The sequence below is a fragment of the Pseudonaja textilis genome, chromosome 2 (assembly GCF_049901715.1).
Source record: "Pseudonaja textilis isolate UNSWEBS1 chromosome 2, rPseTex1.2, whole genome shotgun sequence".
Classification (NCBI taxonomy): Eukaryota; Metazoa; Chordata; class Lepidosauria; order Squamata; family Elapidae; genus Pseudonaja; species Pseudonaja textilis.
In genome coordinates, this window is record NC_141991.1 from 58,160,371 (window position 1) to 58,186,178 (window position 25,808).

General features: G+C 40.8%; 1 protein-coding gene across 2 annotated transcripts in view; it reads right to left on the reverse strand.

Moving 5' to 3' along the window:
* The window catches only part of STAB1 (stabilin 1), a 147,660-nt gene that overhangs the window by 89,675 nt on the left and 32,177 nt on the right, over positions 1-25,808 (reverse strand). For both annotated transcript variants that reach the window (XM_087923982.1, XM_087923983.1), the window contains exons 10-16: positions 25,044-25,171; positions 23,644-23,732; positions 17,017-17,133; positions 14,979-15,125; positions 13,130-13,192; positions 9,354-9,467; positions 414-467 (exon numbers count right to left, since the gene is read on the reverse strand). In XM_087923982.1, the coding sequence (XP_087780108.1) occupies positions 414-467; positions 9,354-9,467; positions 13,130-13,192; positions 14,979-15,125; positions 17,017-17,133; positions 23,644-23,732; positions 25,044-25,171 (712 nt within the window). The remainder of the gene's footprint in view (positions 1-413; positions 468-9,353; positions 9,468-13,129; positions 13,193-14,978; positions 15,126-17,016; positions 17,134-23,643; positions 23,733-25,043; positions 25,172-25,808) is intronic.

A 25,808-nucleotide genomic window follows, 5' to 3' on the forward strand; every position in this document is an offset into this window, starting at 1 on the left:
GCCTCTCCTACATGTTTCCAACCTCATCTGCATAAAGAGGCCATGCAGAAGATTAAGATGCATATTTAAAACTAAATAATGGAGTCACAAACAGAGGTTTCTTCCTGGGCAGAATGAAAACTGCCCCTGTTTGATTTAATTAGTTTTAAAGAAATAGATTTAGTTTAACAATTACAAATTACTACCTCTTTTGAAAAGACTTGTGTTAGCATGGCGTAAATGGCATGTTTGTTCCTTCTGTTCTATTTGTATTGCGCTAGTTCCCTAAAGAAAGGGAATGTGTCTCAAGCAATACATAGGCCTTTGGGAAATGTCCTTCTGCATTTCCTCCTCACCAGTTCAAGAGCCTTGGCAAAGAGCAAATTAGATAATGAAAGTGATGAAATGAACTTGGAAAGCAAAAACAACCTTACCGCTGCTCTGGGATAGATATGATGTTTCACAAGTTCCTGAAGCTTATTTATACCCTAGTACAGGGGGGAAAAAAACAATTACAAATTGTCCTTAGATTTAATGGCTGATGATTACACAAGAGATTGTGAATAACAACCTCTTGTCCATGTAAACTATATTTCAAAATCATTCTTCCTGAAGCATGATTTGTATGAATATTACAAATTAATTTTCACTCTAAAAAGTTTGAATTTAACAAGAAGGGATTTTTGTATTGGCTTGAGCAAAAGGATCACAGTGATAAAATGAAAATTAAAAGCTGCAGAAGGTTAATTCTTCCCTCTGTACTTACTATCAATCATTCTTTCTCTACTCTACAATTAGATTCTGACTTTCCCATTCCAATTTAAAAACAACTCCAGATCATTAAATTGCTGTGTGCCAAATCAAATCTTGCATTAGCAGGTGTCTGTTGTAAAAACAGTTTTCCTAGAAACTAAGTCAGGGGAAAAGCATGTTTATTTTATTTAAAATTATACTTTGCTATTCCTCTGAAGAATGCATACAGGCTGATTTTCAATTTACCTAATTAAAAGCCTATCTCTTTTAATAAAATGCGCTTGCTGTAAACACTGTGGCCGAATTCCAAATGTTTTGTTGTCATAGACAGCTGATATATAAGATTATCTTTGCAATTTATTCTTCTGCTGATATCAGCCAGATAGTTCATTTTGTTGCAGAAAAAGCAGCAGAGACAGAGACCTCAAAGACTGCTGAAAGCAAGATTACCCTGAAATATATCAAAATTGTTATGCCAATTAAATTAGAGAGATCCCTGGGTTTCCTCCATTCATTACATCAGTATTTCTTAGTCTCAGTACCTCGAATAGGAGTGGACTTCAACTCCAAGAATTACCCAGCCAGCATAGTGTCTACCCATCTTCAAAGAGCTTTTATTAGATTGTAAGAAATTGATCTAATCCTAACTCTAAAATCTACCTGACTATCAGGTTATTACCCCAGAGTTTTGAAGGAGAGTATATTCAAATTGTGAAGGTAACATATTATCTTCCCCCTCCAAACTCTTGTTTTGTTTGTTTTAATTTCTGTACATAATTTTAATCCATTTTATAAGTGTTATTATATGTTGTTTTATTTTGATGTAAGCCTCTCAGAATTGCCTGACTGTGAGATGGGTGGTAAATGAACTTGATAAATAAAATAAATAAATATGGTTTATATGGCTGTCCATCACACGTTCCTGACACTGGGTGGCTAACAGTGTTAAATGGATCTTTGGTTGTTCGGGTTTTCTCCCGCGTAAGATTCGAAGTATCTAGGCAACGTTTCGATGAAGTCTCATTCATCATCTTCAGGCTTCTGTCTCCGGCTCTGTGCTTCTCAGAGTAATGTGAGATTGCAGCTGCTTCCTCCTTTTAACTGCCAGTGGGGGTGGGACTTGATTGGGTGGGGGCTTGGCTGTGTTCTCATTGGTAGGGGGTTTGGCTGTGTTCTGATTGGTTGGAGGCGTGTTCTGTTCAGGTGGGGGCTTGGTTGTGCTCAGGTTAGTCTTAGTTGCTGGGGGATTTGAGCTGGTGAGTTGTGATCTTGCTGTTTGGCTTCGAGTTCGTGGTCCTTCTGCATCTTCATAGTGGGTGTCGGTTTGCTTCATGTATGGCTCGGAGGGGTTTGAAGTGGGTAGTGATGCAGCTGCCGTGCAGCTTCTGGTCCATGGTCGTGTCTCATCTTCTGAGTGGGTGGGAGTCTGTTTTCTACATGGAAGTGTGGTGGTGGCATCTTGTGTGGCTCTCATGGGTGTGGGTCTGGTGTCCTTCTTCATGTTAGGTACTCGTCTGTTCATGAGGGCGGGTTTCCAAATGGCTGGAAGGCGGGAGGTGTCATCTCGTTTGTTCAAACCCGCCCTCATGAACAGACGAGTACCTAACATGAAGAAGGACACCAGACCCACACCCATGAGAGCCACACAAGATGCCACCACCACACTTCCATGTAGAAAACAGACTCCCACCCACTCAGAAGATGAGACACGACCATGGACCAGAAGCTGCACGGCAGCTGCATCACTACCCACTTCAAACCCCTCCGAGCCATACATGAAGCAAACCGACACCCACTATGAAGATGTAGAAGGACCACGAACTTGAAGCCAAACAGCAAGATCACAACTCACCAGCTCAAATCCCCCAGCAACTAAGACTAACCTGAGCACAACTGTTAGTGATTGGGGACAAACCCCCAAGCAGAGTGCACAGCAGCAGTCAAGCCAGGCAGCCAAATGAGAGAGAGGCTGGGCCCAAGAGTATACACACACTGGAGACAAAAACACTGTTTGTAGTTTTAAATAGTTATTTAATTCACACAGAGTTTAAGCAGTGTCATTCAGTCCATATGTCATTATCCAATATATCCATCCAGTAACCTAGTCCATTAACTAGTCAGTACAATGTCTTTATCTGCTTGTAAATCTTGTCCTTCTGATACCTTTCTCTCGAAGACAACGCTGAGTATGCACAGGATATCAGCTCACCAAGTAAACAGTCCTTGTGTTCAGTAGAAACGGTATCCAACACAGTAGCCAACAAGCAGACGTCTCATACAGGAGTAAACAGCAGGCAGCAGACAGCAGAGAGACCAGGACCAGTGACCAGCAGCCCAGTGACCAGGAACTAGGCCAGTAACCAGGAAGTGTTACGTTACTCTCACTGCCTTTTATTGCTGCTTGCAACCGCACCCTTAATTATCTAATTACATTGCAGTTTGGTGCTTAAAGCTACAAACACTTAAACCTAGGTTTATATATTTATTCACCCAAACCTAGTTGGTGTATCCATATACCCAACATTCTCCCCTTTTGGGTGATATAAATATATAATACCCTTACAATCTTAACCCATACTTTTCACAACTCTCTTGGTGCTTAATGGCACCTTGGGCTTTAGTAAAATTATCAGCTATATTGTCCTCCGACATGCAGTACTCCAGCTGTATCATTTTACTCTGTACAGATTGTCTAACCTTTAGGTACCTTAAATCTGTATGCTTGCTCCTAGTTTTTACTGCAATATTTGTGGCCATTTGAATTGCTGCCTGATTATCTTCATGTACAATTATAGGATAATTTACAGTTATACCCATATCATTCAACATTTGTTTATACATAATTAACTCAGTACATAATAGCGATAAACAGGAGAATTCTGCCTCCATAGTAGACAAACTTATATGCTGTTGTCTTATTGACTTCCAACCTATTAATATCTTACCCAGCATTATGGCTGTTCCCGAAGTCGACTTTCTTGTGTCTCTTTCTGATGCAAAACTAGCATCTGCATAAGCACTCAGTATGAGATCACCCTTTGGTTCTAGATACAGTGCATGGTGTAATGTTCCTTTAAGATATCTTAAGATTCTCTTCAATGCTATCCAATGACATTGAAGCGGATCATTATTATGTCTTGCCAGCTGATTAATACTAAAAGCTATATCTGGCCTTGACCAATTGCTAATGTATGATAAGCTACCAATCAAAGATTGATATATTGCCTTATCAAACTTGGGACTTTGAGCATCCATTTTGCAAATATCCTGACTCATTGGAGTCTTTGCTGGCTTACAAAGTTCCATCTTATAATCTATTAGCAATTTAGATATCTTATCTTCCTGTGATATCTTAAAACCTTTCTGTGTTTTCAGTATATTCAAACCTAGATATCTCTTTATCTCCCCTAATTGCTTGATTTTTATTTTCTTACCTAATGATGCTATAATTTTATTTGCTTCATCATTAGTCTCAGTAATCAAGGCAATATCATCAGTAAACAATAATAATAATGATATTTTACCATTTGTCTCCCTCTTAAATAGACATGGGTCGGCTAAACCAGCTTTAAACCCTATATTGTTCAGTTCCTTTACAATATACTGGTTCCATTCATAGCCCGATTGTTTAAGACCATAGAGGCTCTTTTTTAACAACCAACAATCATTATTATTTTCACCTTAAAATCCACTAGGCTTTATCATATATACAGTATGTCTTAGTGGAGCATGCAAGTAAGCAGTTTCCACATCTAAATGGTTAACTATATATTTCTTGCTTGCTGCCCACACTAAAGCTGCCCTTAATGTTGCTGCTTTAAGACTAGGTGCAAATACCTCATCATAGTCATTGGCACTTTGTCTAAAACCTTGGGCTACTAATCTTGCCTTATGGATTATATTTCCATCCTTATCAGTCTTTATCTTAAAAATCCATTTGCAGCCAATGGGTTTTATATCAACAGGTAATCTCGCATTTTCATAAACTTTCATATCCTTCAAGGATTTCAATTCCTTATTCATTGCTGCATACCAACTTTCCTTATCTTTAGAAGGATACTTTTTTATCTCATCCACAGTAGATGGAATTCTATTTTCCTGGCACACTGTATTAGCCTGGTATCTATCAGGCGGTCTAGATATACGTGTAGTTCTTCTGGGAATTACAGGGCTTGTATGAGGACTTTTTTGAGTTACTACCTGTTCCTGTTCCTCATCTTGCTCAGCTATTGGTTCTATTTCTTCTTCTATGGGCACAATTTCTTCCTGTAATTCTCTCTTTACTTTATTTTTAAAGTTACAGGGATAATTAATGGGATTTCTATAGGATTCAATAATCACTTCTTTATTGTTATCCTGTTCTAACTTATCCCATCCTACGTGCTCTAGAAATTGGGCATTAGCACTACATAACACTCTAGATGTGCCTTTCTCCCAAAATCTATATGCCCTATGGTTAGCTTGGTAACCAACGAAGAAGAATTGTTTAGCTCTGTGTTGCCCTTTACGCCTGAGTTGTGTAGGGATATGCACCCATGCTGGTGCACCAAATGTGTGCAGGTAACTCAGATCAGGCTTCCTGCCATGCCACATGGTGAATGGTATTTCACCAGTAGTTGAGTTAACAACATTGTTCAATATGTTATTAGCACACATTGCAGCCTCCCCCCACACAAAATCAGGTAATCCAGAATCAGTTAACATTGTTCTAACCATTGCCTGTAGAGTTTGGCCTCTTCTCTCAATAAATGCGTTGTGTTGTGGTCTGTATGGTGCAGATTTCTTGTGCTCTATTCCAGCTACCTTTAATCTATTCTGGAATTTGCTGTTAACAAATTCCGTACCATTATCTGTCACCAGGGTTATCAGTTGCCGTTTAGTCTTTCTTTCTGCAAACTTTAACCAGTTGAAGAAATGTTGATATGTTTCAGTTTTGCTTTTCATTAGGTAGCAAAACCCATATCTAGAGTAATGGTCCATAATGCTCAGTATATATCGAGCACCCCCCATACTGGGTTTCTTTGGACCTATAATGTCTGCAAATACAATTTCTAAAGGTTCTTTAGTTTTGAAACCATTTAGCCTATTTGCAGGCAATATTTTACTCTTATCTTCACAGCAGACATTACAACGCAAATATTTATCACAAGGTTTTAACCTTATTCCTTCAGATAACTCTACTGTGCGTTTTAGCATTTTAAAATTTACATGCCCCAAACGCCTATGCAATAAATTGATACATTCATTATGAGGCTTGATATTGTTAAATACAGTCTGTGCCTCCCCTTTCTTACTATCATGTAAGACATATAATGCTCCATTTAAAGCTGCAGTTACTCTTTTGTTATCTTTATCAAGTATGCACTTATTATCCTTAAATGTAACTACATAACCTAGTTTATCTAATACTCTTACAGAAAATAAGTTCATCTTTAATTGTGGTACATATAACATTTTTATATTCTGGTTTAAACATGGACAATATGCAATACCTTCACCCTTGGCCTTGAGGTGCCAGCCATTTGCGAGTGATATACGTTGAGAGCTTGTAGACATTTTTATAAACTTTGTCTTATCTCTCGTGATGCAGTGGGATGCACCACTGTCCACCACCCATAAATCATTCTTAACATCACAGTTGCTAAACGTGGTTAGTTCAAAGGATTTCTTTGGCTTCTTTACATTCTGGCTTTTTCCTTTTCTGCAGAATCTTGCCAAATGTCCTCTGCCTCCACAATTAAAACACTTTTTAATTGTGTATGCCGTCGAAGATAAATTCTCTTCTTCCGGGTGCTTTACTTTACAAAGTTGGTTTCTTTCAAGCTTTGAAGATAATTTCTCTTCTTTATTAGGCTTATCTTTTCTCAGCTGGTCACGCTCACACCTTCTTCTGGCTTCTTCTAATAGCCTGCCGGTAATCTCAGTTACTGATAAACTGTCTTTTGGCAATACCTCTAAAGCAGTCACAAAATCATCATAGCTTCGATCCAATGAAGACAGTATAATGTATACTTGTTGCAACTCATTAAAGATAAGCTCTTTTTCATGTAACTCCTGAAAAATGCTTTTCATACAGTTTAAATGAGTTAACATGTCTCCATTCTTCTCAAGATGTGTTCTAAACAGCTTCCGTGTAAGTTATATATGAGCTCCTACACTGTCTCGAACATAAATCTTCTTGAGATTCTCCCAGCAGTTAGCAGCATTTTCCTCTCCACGGATATGAATCAGTTGCTGGTCTGAGAGAGACAGTCCTATGATGCATAAAGCCTGCTCATTCTTTCGTTTATAGTCTTGTATCTTTTTGGCATCCTCTTCAACATTAGGATCTAAGTTAGATACATCTGGTGGGTTTGTTATTATGTCCCACAAACCTTCTCTTCGTAGAAGTAAACTACATTTCATTGACCATGAAACATAGTTTGTTCCATCTAGTCTGGATATCATGGACAGACTTGGCAAATTTACTTGTGCCATTGCTCTTCAGATAAATAACTATTTAACAAACAGTTTGTACAGTAATGTGCAACTCACACCAAAACTCTTACTGCTATAACCTGGTTAGTTAGACTGTGCTCACTGGGCCCATAACCAATGTTAGTGATTGGGGACAAACCCCCAAGCAGAGTGCACAGCAGCAGTCAAGCCAGGCAGCCAAATGAGAGAGAGGCTGGGCCCAAGAGTATACACACACTGGAGACAAAAACACTGTTTGTAGTTTTAAATAGTTATTTAATTCACACAGAGTTTAAGCAGTGTCATTCAGTCCATATGTCATTATCCAATATATCCATCCAGTAACCTAGTCCATTAACTAGTCAGTACAATGTCTTTATCTGCTTGTAAATCTTGTCCTTCCGATACCTTTCTCTCGAAGACAACGCTGAGTATGCACAGGATATCAGCTCACCAAGTAAACAGTCCTTGTGTTCAGTAGAAACGGTATCCAGCACAGTAGCCAACAAGCAGACGTCTCATACAGGAGTAAACAGCAGGCAGCAGACAGCAGAGAGACCAGGACCAGTGACCAGCAGCCCAGTGACCAGGAACTAGGCCAGTAACCAGGAAGTGTTACGTTACTCTCACTGCCTTTTATTGCTGCTTGCAACCGCACCCTTAATTATCTAATTACATTGCAGTTTGGTGCTTAAAGCTACAAACACTTAAACCTAGGTTTATATATTTATTCACCCAAACCTAGTTGGTGTATCCATATACCCAACAACAACCAAGCCCCCACCTGAACAGAACACGCCTCCAACCAATCAGAACACGGCTAACCCCCCAACCAATCAGAACACAGCCAAGCCCCCACCCAATCAAGTCCCACCCCCACTGGCAGTTAAAAGGAGGAAGCAGCTGCAATCTCACATTACTCTGAGAAGCACAGAGCCGGAGACAGAAGCCTGAAGATGATGAATGAGACTTCATCGAAGCGTTGCCTAGATACTTGAATCTTACGCGGAGAAAACCCAAACAACCAAAGATCCACATACAAATACCTCGAGAACCTCAGAAAACAAATATATATATATATATATATATATATATATATATATATATATATATGGATCTTTGGTTGTTCGGTTTTTCCGCGTAAGATTCAAGTATCTAGGCAACGTTCGATGAAGTCTCATTCATCATCTTCTCATTCATTCATCATCTTCGAATCTTACGCAGGAGAAAACCCGAACAACCAAAGATCCACATACAAATACCCATGAGAACCTCAGAAAACATATATATATATATATATATATATATATATATACACACACATAAAAAAGAGGAAAACCAAAACCACACAATAAAACAGCAGCCAAGGTAAAAACAGACTGATCCGCCCCAAAATAACATAACAAACACACAGTCTCATCCCATTTTCAGACCCTCAGCCCCAGTGACAAAAATAAGTATCAATTTCCAGTCACTACCTGAGCTGTGGAGTTTAACTCCCAAAATTCTAAATAGCTTAGGGCTGAGTCATTTGATGGACTCCATATGATGAACCTATCCATGTATTAAGATTGGCACAAGAAGCCCCTCTTAAAGATGCCCATACTTTTCTTCATCATATGGGAGATGCTACTTCCTGTGTTACTCTCAAACTAGAGAAGTCTCCCTTGGAAATTGCAATTAGCTTTAGCAAAACTTCGGATTAAAATGGTCGATAGGCATAATCATTCTCCAGTATAGCAATTTCTACATCTCAATGCATGTGCATTTATGTTGCTCATATATGTATACAATAAACATATGTTACATGCGTATAGAAGATTTAGTAACATTAAAATCTATCTCTCTATACAAAACTTCCATTAGATACTTCCCATTAGAATATTTAAATTCTGTGACGAACAGCAACATTCTGCTGAAGAACAGATACAGGACAAAATAAAAACCCATATTTACAATAATGGCTTCTTAAACAAGCTCTAAGTTAGACATTTTATACAATGTTGCCCTTAAGAAGGCATACTGAATCAATTCTTACAATTGTCCTAATTAACAATGTTTTCCATATTGGAAAGATAAAATAATTGACTAAATGAACTATCTATGAGACTGGTCAGAAAAACTCATATCCTTTAATCCTCAGATTAATTAGCAAATAGTCTCACCTCTGTGAAGAGATAAATTAGCCTTCCATCTCTTAATTCATCCACTGCTTCATTACTTGGGACAAACACAGTGAAAGGTCCAGGACCATCCAAAATTGATGGAAGATCACAATTCTGCAAATATTAAGCGCCATGGCCATTAGATAACTTTAGTATAAAATGATTAATTAACAAAATCAACAATTCTGGGCGTGAAATATGCTAAGCAACTAAATATTTTGAATCATTTGTTCTTAGCATTCCTGATAAACTTCCAGTTCAGCCAAACTAAAGTCCTATTGAAATAGTCAAATGCTTTCTGTAGCTTACTAAGAATTATTGATTTGAACAAGATTTGGTGTGAAGAACTTTAGCTGAAAATGACCCAATGACAGATCAGTTCAGATGTTCTTGAGTAAAGTTTTGCACATAGTATCAGCTTTGGAAGCCATATTCCATGCTGCCACATGGCCTGAGAAAGTGGGAGGGGGGTGATTTCAATTGAGTAGTTCTAAGTAGACAAACTAAAATTATTTTCTTAGTTCAAGGTTATTAAGTGCAGCGCAGCATGGAAAAAGATCTTACACTGGGATGGATTGTGATTGGTCCATGTGATATGATAATGGGAAAAAGGGGGGATGGATTGTAGTTTGAGACATTGTGGGAAGTCCAGGAAACTTTTAGTTTTGAGATTCCACAGATGTGTCATGTGCTATTCTAATAAAGTTACTTTTGAGATTATGCTTGTCTTGGAGTTACTGATTGGAATGGAAGTTTGCTGGAATGCTGATATTATCTTGAAACATGGACAAATCACGATCCATCCCGTGTAAGATTCTTTTTCCAAACTCTTCTGTGGTTCCTCCCAAGTCCCCAAACAATACAGAGACTTGGCTGAGGTGTTCAGCAAAGAGGAATGCAATGTTTTACCTCCCCATCGAGCCACTGATTGTGCCATAGAATTAAAACCCGGGGCAAAACTGCCTAAACCAAAGATATATTGCATGATATCAGCTGAAATGACTGAGTTGAGAAAATACATTGATAACAACTTGAACAGAAGTTTCATTGAACCTGCCAAATCTAGCTTGGCCACCCCAATGCTGTTCAAAGAAAAGAAAGATGGTGGCCTGTGATTATGTGTTGATTTTAGGGGCATGAACACCATGTGCATAAAAAACATGTATCCCTCTCCTTCATGAAGGACTTATTAAACCACCTGTCAAAAGGCAAGGTCTTAACCAAACTAGATCTGAAAGAAACTTACTACTGAGTCTGCATAAAGGAGGGAGACGAATGGAAAACTACTTTCAACTGCCCTTTGGGTAGTTTCCAATTCCGAGTCATGCCTTTCAGACTCCAGCTTGTGTGAAGAAAGGATGAATTTCTTACTGCCCCAAAGCAACGTTATGGAAATGAATCAATTCTTCATAAGTTTTACTAACATTTTAATGAACTTTATCATCTATTGTACTTAATCCTCTATTTGATCTCTTAAAATGGTTCTGTATCCTAAAGTGGGTCATGAAAATATTAAATGTTCAAAAAGCAGGGGACTTCCGGTTTGCAGGGCTTCGGCGGCAGCAGGAATCTGCGATCGTGCATGGTTTCTGCCTGCGCTCGCCACTGGAGTGCCCTGAGCCATCTGGCTTCGGGGCTAAGCCACCCCGTAGAGGTTGGTGAAGACAAGGGAGACCCGGCAGGGTTTGAGAGGAGCCACACCTCCCCTCCTCAGCTGGCTTAACTCCCTTTTCCGAAGGCGGTAAAGAGTGGCGGTCAGAAATGGCTGCCTCAAAGAAGCACTCATCCGGAAAAGAAAGTGCAGGAGGAAGCTAAGAAGTGAAAGTTTTGGCTGACCAGGATAAGAAGCAACAACCAAGGTATTCTGGAATTTAAATTTTTAAAAAAGATACATCGCTCCAAAAGAAGATCCGGAAGCAGCGAATGAAAGTGAAAAGGGAAAGTTTGTTTTTTTTCACTCTCCTTCCTTACGGTGACAGCAGATGAATGAGAAATCGGAAAAACCCGCTTTGGCATCAGCAGGTAATTAAACTGGAAAATCAAAGCCAAGGGGACAATAAAGATTTCTGAACACTGAAAAAAATTTTTTTTGCTGTAGGTGGGAAGGGAGAGGAAAAGCATAAGAGTAAGATTTGGCTGGAGGAGACTGCTTGGAATTTAAAAGAATCTAAAGTTAAATTGTAACAAGACTTCTAAAAGATACATTTTAATTGGAACTTTGTAACTGAATTGTAACCCCAGGAAGAGAAAGTGAAAAAAGAAGAAAGTGTTAAATGAAACAGCTTGTGTGTATTTGGACTGCTTGGTGACTTTGGGACTTTTGGAAATTATATTTGAATGATCAAAAACACTTGGGTGGTTGTTTAAAAACTTTTTTACAATGGCATCACTTGTAGATGAACTGAAAATGGAATTTAAAAATATAAAGAGGAGGAACAAGAAGGGAAGGGCTCTTTTGGCTCCATTTTTCATTTTTTAGAAATGGCGATCTGTACATATGAGAAACTACAAGAAACTGCGCAACAAGAAGATTGGGACAAAGAAGAAGCCATCTCTAATGAACAAGTAATTTTATCTGGGGAAGAAAGGGGAAAGTGGGGGTAGAGAATGGTGAATTTAAGACCTAAAAAAACAACCAAAAAAGGGAAAAATAAGGGGAAAAGTGGATATAATGTCAGAAAGCAACAGAAAAGAGGAATACAGAAGAGGGAAATGGAGATGGAGAGACAAGGGGGTAAAAAGGGCAGAGTGAAGAAGCAAGGGAGGAAGGAAGGGAAGAGAAGCTACAAAGGTTTGAAACAAGAAACAGGACTTATTTAGAGATAATGGGTAAAAATATAACTGAAAAAGAGATTCTGCAGAGGTACATAAGACTGTATTGTTGTATTTGTATTAGAAATAATGTTAGAAAATTGGAACGTATGATTATAAAATGGGATAAAATATTCAATGTAATTCAGTGAAACTTTTTTTTTGAACAAAATAAATGAAATGAAATATGAGAGAAGTGAATTAAGAAGGAATGGGAACATTTTAATTACATAGTGTTTTAAAATATAAGTGAAATGGGGGGGAAGTAACTACGTAAAATTTAGAAGTGTTCCCATAGAAGCATGATACCTATTTGAAAAGGAATGTGTAAAATGTTTAAGATATAAATGAATATTAATTTTAACTATATTCAATTGGTATGGATTGTTGTTTTAATTATATTATATATTTATAATCTTTTTCTTTTCTTAAAATATAGTGCGTAGCTTTAGAATGTACTAAGCAGAATCTGAATGAACGTTATGTATTATATTAAGTGTTAAATTTAGGGGAAAGATATAAAGGCGTCATACTCCAATCAGTGATTACAGGGGAAATTTTGTGTTAATGAGAAAAGATAATAGACAGCTGAAACAGGACAGACAAAGGATATAAGTATAATGATTTAAATTGAGATGAAATAAATAAAATAGAATTAAGAGAGTGAAAAGAGGGGAGAAGCTATATAGAAAATGTAGAATGGTAATAAGATATGGAATGGTATATAAAAGTGAGCATGAACTTGAATTTATGTCTGTACAAAGAGATGTAACCCAGGATCAAGCTGCTTTCCAAAAATGATGTTTTATGTTTTGTGTTTTGTTTGTATATGTTTGTTTTTTAAAAATTAATAAAATTTTTGGAAAAAAAAGCAAAACCTGCATTTTTTTCTGATTAAAAAAGGAAGCTGCAGTATCAGCATTTATTTTATCCCTTCCTGAATATACTGTAGGAGAGATACTCACTTCTAATATAGTTTCAAACCGGCTGGCAATCTCCATGGAAGCAAGAATTTCTGCAATTGTTTTCTGCAAAAACAGATGGATTAGAATGAGAAGTGGTGGCATATCCAGAAACTCATTTCAGTTTGAGACAGCATAGTTATGAAATATGCAAACAAATAGTGACACATTTCTCTCCTCTTTCTACTCTGTGCCATAACTAATGTACAGAAAACCTCCGAGTTGTATTCCCAATGCTTTCCCTCCCATTGAATTCAGTAGAACTTGCTCCTTAGCAACTATGATGACAGCACAATCTAAGTTACTAAATATACAGGTCTATCTATCTATTTATATCTATGAACCATGGTGGTGCAGTGCTTAGAATCCCGTACTGCAAGCTACTTCTGCTGCCTGCCGGCTGCCTGCAATTTGGCAGTTCAAATCTCACCAGGCTCAAGGTTGACTCAGCCTTCCATCCTTCCGAGGTGGGTAAAATGAGGACCCAAATGGTCAATATGCTGACTCTGTAAACTGCTTAGGGGGGCCTGTAAAGCATTGTAAAGCAGTATATAAGTCTAACTGCTATTGCTATTTCTATGTATGTGAAGCATTTGCATCCTGCATTCTGAATATTCTAAATTTGGATGACTTTCAAGATAGGAACCAACACAGAGGATCTGAATCATAGTTCACCACAGGAGAAAAATCCACCAGAAATCATGGAGATAAAATAAACATGGTGCTTTAATAGCTTTTTGAATATATTCAGTTTCCTATTTTGCCAATGTCTTGTAGAAAGTTAGAGTAATTAAAAAATACTGATACAAAAAGTAACAATTGATTGTTATCTGCAAATATTGTACATTTAGGCTTCATGACAATTTTCTGGAAATCCTTAGAGGAATTGATCCAGCAAAAGGTAATATAAGATTGCTCTATCTGTGCATGCCCAAGTGTTTTGCTTTGTTTTTTAAAGGTGAGTTAAAAGAGATGTTAAGATATGTTTAATCAAACTTGGTTCTTGGTAACTATGGAGACATGTCCATGAGGGCTTTTTAGCAATAATGCAAAGTGATTTGCTATCATTTTTTTCTAGCATTTTTTTAAAACTTCCCAGGAGAGTTAGTTGAGAAAAATCTTGACATTTTGAGTGATGGATAAGTAAATATAGGAAATATAGTTCCCAGATATCTTCCATGGTGTCCAGCAAGGTTTTTATGGAGTGTCTTTTATTTATAAAGTTATCTAGGAAATTGTATGCTGCCCAACAAAGCAATAACTTCTAATGCCATATTTGATGCCTTTCGGTCTAAAGAAGATGGCAGAGAACATTGAGGAATGGCTAACATTTTATGAGTGTGCCCATCACATTGTGTCAACATGCCAAATCTTCCCAGGGCCATTTATTAGTTTGGGAAAACTGGAGGAAATAATATTTTAAGTGATATATGCTTCCTGTCATACCCTACTATTATGCAGTAGGGGTTGTATGGAACTTTATAGTGTCAAACCATTCATATGAGTCCAGTGCTATTAAAAAGTGCTACTAGAATGGCTTTAGATCATGGGTGTTCAAATTTTGGCTGGCCTGGGTCATGTTGAGTGTAGAGGAATTGTTCTTGGGACCACATATAAAACACAGTTAATATACATAAATACAATTCCTTAATTTTTAAAATATTTTTATTATATCTTGTGGGGCTGCATTACCAGCTAGCGAGACCACATGCGAGTTGGAAACATCTCTTTTAGATTGATTCTAGGTTAGAAGTACAATTGTAGCCTATACTTAAAAGCTATTTTGTTTAAGGAATTATCCCCATGCACCGCCTATGACTATTTTCACAAGGAAAAAGAATATTCATCATACCTGAGCATTATCAGAGTTATCCATGGTGTCTATTTTCCTTATATGGTCAGCAACATTTATAATACCATTAGCCGCTGGCAGATTGGCCTGCCTGATAAAATATAAGTCTTTTGGAGAATCTGAGTAACGGTACATCATTGGGGACATCTGGAGAGCAAGACAATGGTAAATATTACCTTCGATTAAGTTTTGTTATTGTTTTGAGATTTTATTGCAATTGTTAACGCTTGTAAATGCAGTTATAGTTCTTGAATTATAGAGTGCAGTTGGGCTTTAGACCAGGGTTTAGGTTAGAGATGACATTCATCATTTGTACTGATGGTGGAAGAGGGTCAAGCATAATGCACCCAATCTTGTGCTGCTTGAGCTCTCAGCAGCTTTGCATACTGTCAGCTATGATATCCTTTTGGATTAACTTCATTGGAGATGGGAGGCACTATTTTATGCTGGTTCTCCTCCTTTCTCTGTGCTTGGTTTCAATCATTTATATAATAGAATAACAGAGTTAGATCTTCTAGTCCAACCCACTCCTTAGGCAGGAAACCCTACACCACTTTAGAGAAATGTTTGTCCAATCTCTTCTTAAAAACTTCCAGTGTTGGAGCATTTACAACTTCTGGAGGCAAGTTGTTCCACTGATTAATTGTTCTAACTGTCAGGAAATTTCTCCTTAGTTCTAGGTTGCTTCTCTTTTTGATTAGTTTTGTGTCTTGTCTTGCCATCAGATGCTTTGGAGAATAGCTTGACTCCCACTTCTTTGTGGCAGCTCCTGAGATATTGGAAGACTGCTATCATGTCACCCCTAGTCCTTCTTGTTATCTAATTAGACACACTCAATTCCAGCAGCCATTCTTTATAAGTTTTAGCCTCCAGTCCCCTAATCATCTTTGTTGCTCTTCTCTGCACTCTTTCCAGAGTGTCAACATCTTTTTTACATCATGGCGACCAAAAGTGGATGTGGAACTCCAAGTGTGGCCTTACCAAGGCAAACTTATGACAGGTAGGAAGAGATTGTACCCAGGGCTTGGGGTTGCTGCAGAGTTGAGTTCTTTCTACCTTTTTGTTTAACACTTACATGAGATGGCTGGGATTGTGGTCAGAATCATCAATATTTATACCCAGTTGTACATTTCAGTCCCTGGCTAGTTAGGCTACGTCTTGCTAACCTAGTGCTTAGAGTCGGTATGGGTTGGAATGGGAAGGGACAGGCTTTGTCTGTTTGCTCCTTCCTTCTCCCAAATCTGGAGGTATGCTATTATTATTATTGATCTGTACAATCTAGGGGGCCATCTTGGACTCTCAGGTCCTGCTCACAAAGCAGATAGAAGCAGTGGGCTTTGCAGAGGCATGTCTTGTACATCAATTGAGCAGGGGGCCCTTCATACAGTAATTCATGCCCTAATCACAACACTATTGGGCTCTGGATGTTCTGGGATAGGCCCATCCAACTCCCAAGCCCCTTCAGACCCTAATCGTAGAGAAGACAGATTGAACTCAGCAATGGAGTCAAGTGGCTCAGATAGGCTAGTACAACAACAATAATCCAAACTGATCCTAGAATCCAATATAATGAATGGAATCTCACATCTGGTGACCTATGCAACAATGCTCTTGAAAACCACAAGAGATTTACAGATGATGATTACTAGATCTCCATCTCTGCCCTGGGATTTTAGCTGATGCCATATCTGAAACCCACCTGGAATATCTCATTCAGGCTATCCCCTCCCCGAATGGGCTCCCAGAAATAACATAATATTTGACTTAAATCAATGAAATATAATTGTGAAACTGAGTATAATGATTGTAAAGGAAAACATTGGACACCTTTCTTTGAGCTATTTAAAATAGACCTAAAATTTCAGGAAGGAATTAAGGAATGAATGAAGGCAGGCAGGCAGGCAGGCAGGCAGGCAGGCAGGCAGGCAGGCAGGCAGGCAGGCAGGCAGGAAGGAAGGAAGGAAGGAAGGAAAGGACAAACTTGTATTTTGAGCTATAGTTTCATTTTTAGAATCTCAGGTCTGTAAAAAATATTTACCTGTCCATAAACTTCCACTTTATGTCCAGATAATGTCCAAAAATCCTTATTCATATTTTTTAACAAGTGCTGCCCAGCTATTATATGCTTCCTGCAGAATTCCTGTGCATATGAAACCTTCATAGAGAGGAGATACCAAAATAAAAAAGCATTACTCTGTATGCAGTGCATTTGTATAACATTTTTAATTTCACTGTACCCAAAAGTATTAATATATAATGTTCCACATCAGTTTTTATAAAGATATCAAGCCCTATATCTAAAATTAGACCAAATAACTTATGATGACACATATTGGATTATTTCTCTATTTTTTTATTCTCCTTTAATTCATTATTTTATTTCTTTTTCAAAACTTTTTCAAAACTCTTAGATGATTCATTGCCTGACAACAGCACTTCAATTTTTTTATCGTACTATCCTTCTTTTCTTTAGATAAGCTTTGAGGTCACTTTTGAAAATAATAAAATATAATCACTATGAGTCTCTGCCATGTACAAAATGCTATTGAGAGAGCAATCCTATACATTAGCAATTCTGAAAGTGTTGTGATCCCTGGCAGGGTAGTGTCACAAGACATTGTATGGAGATTCACCTTAGAAATGGGGGGAAATATACATGTGCCAGGACAATGATGCAAGATCGAATCTGGGTCGGTCACCAGTGTTCTATATTAACATTCTCCAAATCCTGAGTTCTGATTGGTCCACACAGACCACAACCCAATTGGTTAACTAAACTACTGTGATTGGCGCGCTAAGAATCTACCGCGATTGGCCGAGCCGATCGTGGGAAATTCGAAGCGCTGTCATTGGCCGCCGAGCTGCCGGCTGGCTGAATAAAGCCAAGCAGCTCGCAGGCCCTGGACCCAACTGTATATTCTTCAATAAAGAGCTGAATGTGCACTTTGAGTCTCATGTCTCCATGCGGCCCGATATACCCAGGACCGAGCTACCCGGACCCGATCTACCAGACTTAACACTGGCGACGAAGGTGGGATCGTGGGACGAGAGACCAGCAAGCACATGGAAAATGGCGCAAAACGACCAGCAAGATGGCCAGCAGCACCCCACCACCCGCTCCCTTCGACCCAGCCACCAAGGACTGGGAGTCCTACACTGACCGATTCCAGATGTTTCTGGAATGCAGCAATCTCAAGGATGCCAATGGGCAAAGGAAACGAGCTGTATTCTTGACACACTGCAGGCCCGCAGTGTTCAAGATGGCCAAAGCGTTGGCAAAGCCCGCCGACGTAAAGGAAGTGGACTGGGCTGACCTCGAGCCCATCCTGCGCCACCATTACACCCCAGCCATGCCTACCCTCATCCGAAGGCACGATTTCTACCAGCGAGTCCAGCACGAAGGCAAAGCCATCAGTGACTTCATGGCCCAGCTGAGAGATCTCGGAGGGCTGTGCGGGTTTAATGACCGAGTCGTCCTCGGACTCAGAGTTCCCATGCTGCAAAGCAGAGATGTGGCCAAGGGCGACATCTCCCTTGCTGACACCCTCGCTGAGGCGACTGCAGCTGAGGCCACCCTCAAATTGGCAGCTCGGATGAGGCAAGTGAACGTGATGGAATGCCCAACGACCATTGAGACGACCCCAGCACCAGCGAGAACCGCGGAGACTGGCCACCAAGAAACGACCACCCACCATGGTGATGTTGACTCCCGCTCCGACACCGATGAGGAGGAGGAGGAGATCCACCAGTTCCAGGCAAAGTGTGATCAGCGGGACCAGAGGGGACGTAAGCCTGGATTCCACTGCGCTGGCTGTGGTGGTGTTCACCCCCGCTCCGAATGCCGTTTTCTTGACGCTATCTGCCGGCATTGCGAGAAGTGGGGGCACATCACCAAGGTATGCCAAAACAGGTGGTACAGCAGCCCCCAGCGACGAGGCAGCAGCCCCAATGATGAAACGGAACCCCCCCAGGAACCAAGACCACCAAGCCAAGAGCCAATGGAGCTGAGACGGCTGGAGCAGGCGACTCAACGAAGCACAGCGACAAGAGGAAACACACCAGATGGTTGTCATCGGCCACTCCTCGACCACCAATGCCCAGAAGGTATGCATGGAGGTAGGCATCGAAGACCAACCCTGAGAAATAGAGGTAGACTCAGGGTCCTACCTCTCCATGGTCTCCTGGCACACGATCAAGCGCCTAATGCCTACCATCCACTGCCGCGAACTGGACGACCAAAAGCTGACCCTGAAAGACTACCAGGGAAACCACATCCCTGTAGTTGGCATCGGACACTTCAAGATCACCTTCAAAGGCCAGACTGAGGTACTACCGCTCACGATCATAGACAGAGACCACCCCAGCCTGCTCGAACTGCAATGGTTTTCCCCGCTGGGAATCGAGGTAACGGGAGTCCACCACACCGATGAGGGAGACTGGGAAACAGTGCTCGTGAGGGACTTCCAGGAAGTGTTCGACGACACCCTAGGCAACTACCAAGGGGCCCCTATTTCCTTCAACATTAACCCAAACGTCACCCCCATCCACCTCAAACCGCGGCAAGTGCCATTTGCGCTCAAGCCCAAAATCGATGATCAGCTAGATAAACTCATCGCACAAGGGGTCTTGGAGCCAATTGACCATGCCTGTTGGGAAACACCCATAGTCACCCCCATCAAACCGGATGGCTCAATAAGAATCTGCGGTGACTATAAGGCCACCCTCAGCCATGCACTGCAGCAAAGTGCCTACCCCGTCCAGTAGTACAGCACCTTCTGCACTCAGTGGGGGGAGGCCGGGTCTTTGTGAAGCTCAACGTGGTGCAAGCCTATCAGCAACTGCTTGTCGACGCTGAAACAGCCGAGGTGCAAACGATTGTTACACACCGGGGGGCATTCCAATGCAACCGACTCCAGTTTGGAGTGAGCGTTGTGCCAGGAGTCTTCCAAAGCCTCATAGAAAGACTCCTCCAGGGAATAAAAGGAGTGGTGCCGTACTTTGATGACATGCTGGTGGCAGCCACCAACAAAAAACAATTGGAAACCCAACTAAGGGTAGTGCTGCAAAAGTTCAAAGACGGCGGCCTTAAAGTTAAAAAAGGGAAATGCCAGCTCTGCACTGAAAGGGTTGAATTCTTGGGGTACCTCCTAGACTGACACAGAATCCACCCCACCAGAAAGAAAACGCATTCCAACAGACCAAAAACCTGCTAACGTCAGACACCATCCTGATCCAGTACAGCGAGACCCTGCTGCTGATGGTTACATGCGACACATCACCCTTCGGCGTTGGGGCAGTCCTCAGTCACACCCTACCAGACAGGAAGGAAACACCCATCACCTTCTTCTCGAGAACGCTGTCCAAGCCGGAGAGGAATTACAGCCAGCTGGACAAAGAAGCCCTGGCAATCATCTCGGAGTAAAAAGGTTCCACGAGTACCTTTATGGTAGGACCTTTTCAATCATCATGGACCACAAACCTCTACTTGGGATACTGGCAGGGAACAAGGCCACCCCGAACATCCTGTCGCCCAGGATGACAAGGTGGTCCGAGTTCCTTACCGCCTACACCTACGAACTGACACACTGGCCTGGCAAGGACATTTTGCACGCAGACACACTAAGCCAATCCTCCCTACCAGACCTGGATGACGACCCAGCGCCCACAACAACAACCCTGCAAATAGAGACTCTACCCAGCCCGCTCCTAACCGCGCCAGACATTGCCCGAGAAACAAATAAAGACAAACGGCTGGCGCGGGTATTGAGCTGGGTAGAGAGGGGGTGGGCAGAAAGTGACAGAACTGAACAGTTCAAAGCCTTCCGGAACTGGAAAACCGAACTGTTCACACAGAAGGGGTGCATACTTTGGGGGGACCGGGTGGTTATACCAGAGACATTACAAAAAAAAGTACTAACAATGCTGCACGAAGGGCACCCAGGCATGGTCAAGATGAAAGCCCTGGCCAGAAGTTACGCTTGGTGGCCAGGGATGGACAAACAAATCGAGACATGGGTAGCCGGGTGCAACAGGTGCCAAGAGACAAGGTCCACCACCCCCGCTGACCCAGTACTGGAATGGGAAAACCCCAGAGGCCAATGGTCGCGAATCCATATAGACTTCGCTGGGCCAACCAAGGGACATACATTTCTCATCACCATGGATGCTTACTCCAACTGGCTACAAGTAAGCACCATGAGAACAATGACAACAGAAGCCGTCATAGATAAACTGAACAAACTTTTTGCAATGCATGGGCTGCCCGATGTACTAGTGTCAGACAACGGCCCACAGTTCATGGCACTAGCCTTTGAAAAATACCTGGCCAAACGGGGAATCAGGCACGCATTAACCTCGCCAGCTCACCCGCCGGTGAACGGACGGGCGGAACAGATGACTTAATACACAAAAAAACCCATCCAAAAAATAGAAACCGGCGAAATACAGGAGAAAATAAATAAAATGCTATTCATACAGCACATTACACCCAGCACGACCACTAATAAAAGCCCAGCAGAACTATTGATGGGCAGAAAATTAAGATCCCCACTGGACCGACTGCACCCCACTTACAACCCAGAAAAAACCCCAGACTCATCCAGTAGATACCGGGCATTTAACATCGGAGACACGGTCTACACGAAAAACTTCATGGGAGACCCACTCTGGATACTGGCACAAATAACCCAAGTAACGGGCCCCTGATCATACAGACTTCAAACCACCAACGGAAGGAGCTGGAAGCGGCACATCGACCAGCTATGGTCAAGACTAACCGCTAACAACTCTGACACCCTGACAGCAATGTCTAAAGAAAACAGAGAGGGGGGGAAACTGCAACAACCAAGCAAGGGGAAGATAAAAGACCTAACATGCAGGCAGAACACCCCCAAACACAAGTAGAACACCCCCCCAACTAGAACAAGCCAACCCCAAATAATAAACCAGCCATACTCACCGGTAGACCTCGAACCGTTGCAGACGGGAGCTTCACCTGGAAGGAGCAGCCAAGCCAGCTCAACCAGCCTGGAAAGACCAGGCGGGAGCAGCAGAAGCCGCAGCTCGACTGACCCAAGTAGACCGGGTGGGAGCTGCAGCAATAGGCCCGGCTCACTCTTCCAGGTGGTTCCATCAATGGGGTTGAGAGCGACGAGGAGCCCGTCTAAACCGGCTGACGATCACAAACAGACTGAGCTGTGCAAGTCAACTAGGCAGGTACAGAGCCCTGCCTACCTGCGCGACTACGTCACCACATTCCATCGGGCGAGACCAAGAGGGGAGGGGTGTTCTATATTAACATTCTCCAAATCCTGAGTTCTGATTGGTCCACACGGACCACAACCTGATTGGTTAACTAAATGACTGTGATTGGCGCGCTAAGAATCTACCGCAATTGGCCGAGCCGATCGCGGGAAATTCGAAGCGCTGTCATTGGCCACCGAGCCGCCGGCCGGCTGAATAAAGCCAAGCGGCTCGCAGGTCCTGGACCCAACTGTATATTCTTCAAAAAAGAGCTGAATGTGCACTTTGAGTCTCGCGTCTCCATGCGGCCCGATCTACCCGGGACCGAGCTACCCGGACCCAATCTCCCAGACTTAACACCAGGACTAGACATGTACTTTTCTGAGCTTTCAGACTCATGCTGGAGTCCATCCTCGGGGAACTTCATTCTATTGGAATACATGCTTTGGGCTATTCTGTGAGTTATGTTTATGCGGTGCCTTCCTGTTGGATGATTGGTGTGTTGATGGCTGGTGATTGGTTGTTGTTTCCTTATTCTGCAAAGCAATTCAGTACTAAGTAATAAGTCCTAAGCTGGTGGAAAATCAGTACTCCTGTTAACTGACAAGGGGCCCGTTTCCCAGGCTTTAAACATTTCCCTGGCTATTTTTGTAATGGGGTGGCCAGTTATCTTAGTTGCTGTGAAATTAAATGTGTGTTCTTGCAATGTGAGGCTACTAATGAGTTTGGGTCTCTTCATCTGACTGCTGGCTTGTGTTCTTGAAATCTTCCTTCCCATTTGTCCTACATAGTCACAGGGGCAATCCATGCAGGGGATCTGGTAGATTACATTGAAAGTATCTCCCACTTCCAAGCGATCTTTAGCATGCATAATTTGTCCTCATGTGGTAGCCTCTGGGCAGTGTGTGATGCCCACCTGCTGATCTCAGAAGCTGCATTCTACTGCTTCCGAAATGTTTCTGAGGTATGGCAGAGTGTGCCACATAGTTGGTCTTTTATCTTCTTTCTTTTCTCTCCTTTGCATTTTGTGCAGGCATCTTGTAATAAATGCCTGTAGGTACTCATTATGCTTGAATTGTTCATGTGGCACCTTCTGTCCAGTTGTTTAGCTTGCTGGGAGCTACAGCCATATAGTGCTCTGACACAGCTCTTTTTGTGTGAGAGTGGATGGTTATTGTTAAAACTAAGAATATGTAGAGTGCTGGTGGCCTTATGATAAACCATGGTTTCTAGACTTCACCTTCTTTGCAAATCCTGCAAATAATTATCGCTCTACCTCTCCCTTCCCCTTCATTGTAATTCTCTGTGAAAAACAAACCAGTGAGTAAAAATACCAAATGATAATATTGCTCAAGGACAGTGGTAGCCTTACTTCAGACACAAATGCTAGAAGTAATAAATAATAAGAGAGAAGAATACTTACACTGAAGTTAAATCGAGGATTAATTTCTCCAGTAGGCACAAGAACTGTGAAAGGCCCATAGTTCTCCAGGGATAATGAACAACCCGTAGCTGTTAAAAGATTCCATACCACATATTCATTAAAAAAACTGAATATCATAAATAATCAACTTGAAGCATTTTCCTTAACAGAATATATACATGAGCCATGGTGGTGTGGTGCTTAGAATGCAGTACTGCCGGCTACTTGTATTGACTGTCACTGCCTGTAATTTGGCAGTTCGAATCTCACCAGGCTCAAGGTTGGCTCAGCCTTCCATCCTTCCGAGGTGGGTAAAATGAAGACACAGATTGTTGGGGGCAATAGGCTGACTCTGTAAACCACTTAGAGAGGGCTGTAAAGCACCGTAAAATGGTATATATGTCTTTTTGCTATATATCTTAGGTGTGCAGATTGAAGGTTTTATGAAGACATCTTCATTACATTTCTGTTTCTATCCCCTACTGAGAGGTTGAGGGAGACATTTAACTCTTCCTCATTACCCTACAACATTTCCCCAGTCTACATGGTCTACCCAGCTGCTGCTTGCCAGACCAGGAAACATATGCAAGTACTTATCTATTTTCCACCAAAAGGGAAGCAAGATGCAACATATACTTAATTTCCCATGTTAATATATACATCTACTATGTTTAGTGATTCATGGTTAGAAAAGTATTTTAGGTATATTTGGGATCTCTTTTGAATTTAGTTTATTAATATAATATTAAATTATCTTTAGCATTTACATCCACCCCAAAAGGAAAGAAAAAACCACCAAAAGTTTTCAGCATCCTTGAATATCAAGGCCTCTTTTTAAAGTCAATGAAAAAAAAAAAAAAAAGTTAGCTGGCTATGGCATCCAAATATATTTTCCTGTTTAACTACAAATAAGAGAGACAATTTAACACAACCAGCTGAGTTACCTTCTTCCTTGTTCTGAAATTTATACTTGATCTGAATTAAAGGTCTGTGTGCCCTGGATTCTATTTTTGTAGCAGATGACTAGGCTGAGCCGAGGGATGGGTGAAATATGTCATCAGTCTGAAGTTCCTTCATGCCAACAAGTGGTTAAACCCATTAGTAGTTCAGATTACTTGTAGAGAGTGATAGCTTGCAATAAACCTGTATCCATTTGAACACCTTGGCTCCTAATTACATGCACTTGACATTTTTAATTCTTTTCTTAATTAACAAGTTAATTTAATCAATGCTGCTGCCCTTTTAAGTAAGCACAACTGCTGTGACTATGGTAGGATTCTTCCTATTTATAGTAAAAATATGTATTCAAAGAAATCAACCTCAAACAATTAGAATATTTTAATGATTTTCTACCCAATTGCAGTTATGTATCGTTAAATTCATTCAGAAAAGAAAGTTACCGAACAATGTTGATGAATCATTCAATTTATTGAAAAAGCTGCTTCTTCTATTTTGCTTAAAGATTTCACTCAGGATAGTTTTGTAACAGGAACGTCCAACTTCAATTTCTCCCTTTTGGCAGATGCAGCTGAACAAAAGAGGGTAATATAAGATGTGGTTTGGGCAACTGTCTCATTATTAAGTGTTTTGCAACCAATTCACATTAATTAAGCAACTATTTAGCGGCTGTAGTTTTTTAAAAATATATTTTATTTATACACTTTTCTTATACAAACATATGTGCTTCATGAAAAATGTGTTATCGGAGTTTATCTCTTATACATAATATTTTTCCAGTTTCTAATTTCTATCTCTATTTTCTAGTCATAGATAAAACAAATCCCATATTAAAAATATTCTGCATCTTTATCCTTTATTTTTAATGTCAACCTATCCCTTTCTACGCAATGTAGTTTTTTTTGATTACGCTTTCCTCTGTGGGGATTTCCTCATTTTTCCAATGCTGTGCAAATACAATTCTTGCCACTGTCAGGATATGCAACATAAAGTATATAGTCCCTTTATCATATTTTTCTGGTATTATGCCTAGCAAAAATATTTTTGGCTTATAATCTAGATGCTGTTTTAACATCTTTTCTATCCATGTATGTATTTTTATCCATTTCCCCCCCACTTTTGGGCATGTCTACCACATATGATATGTGCCTGATGTCTGATTGCATTTCCAACACTTGGTGGACATGTTTTTGAACATCTTTGCCAGC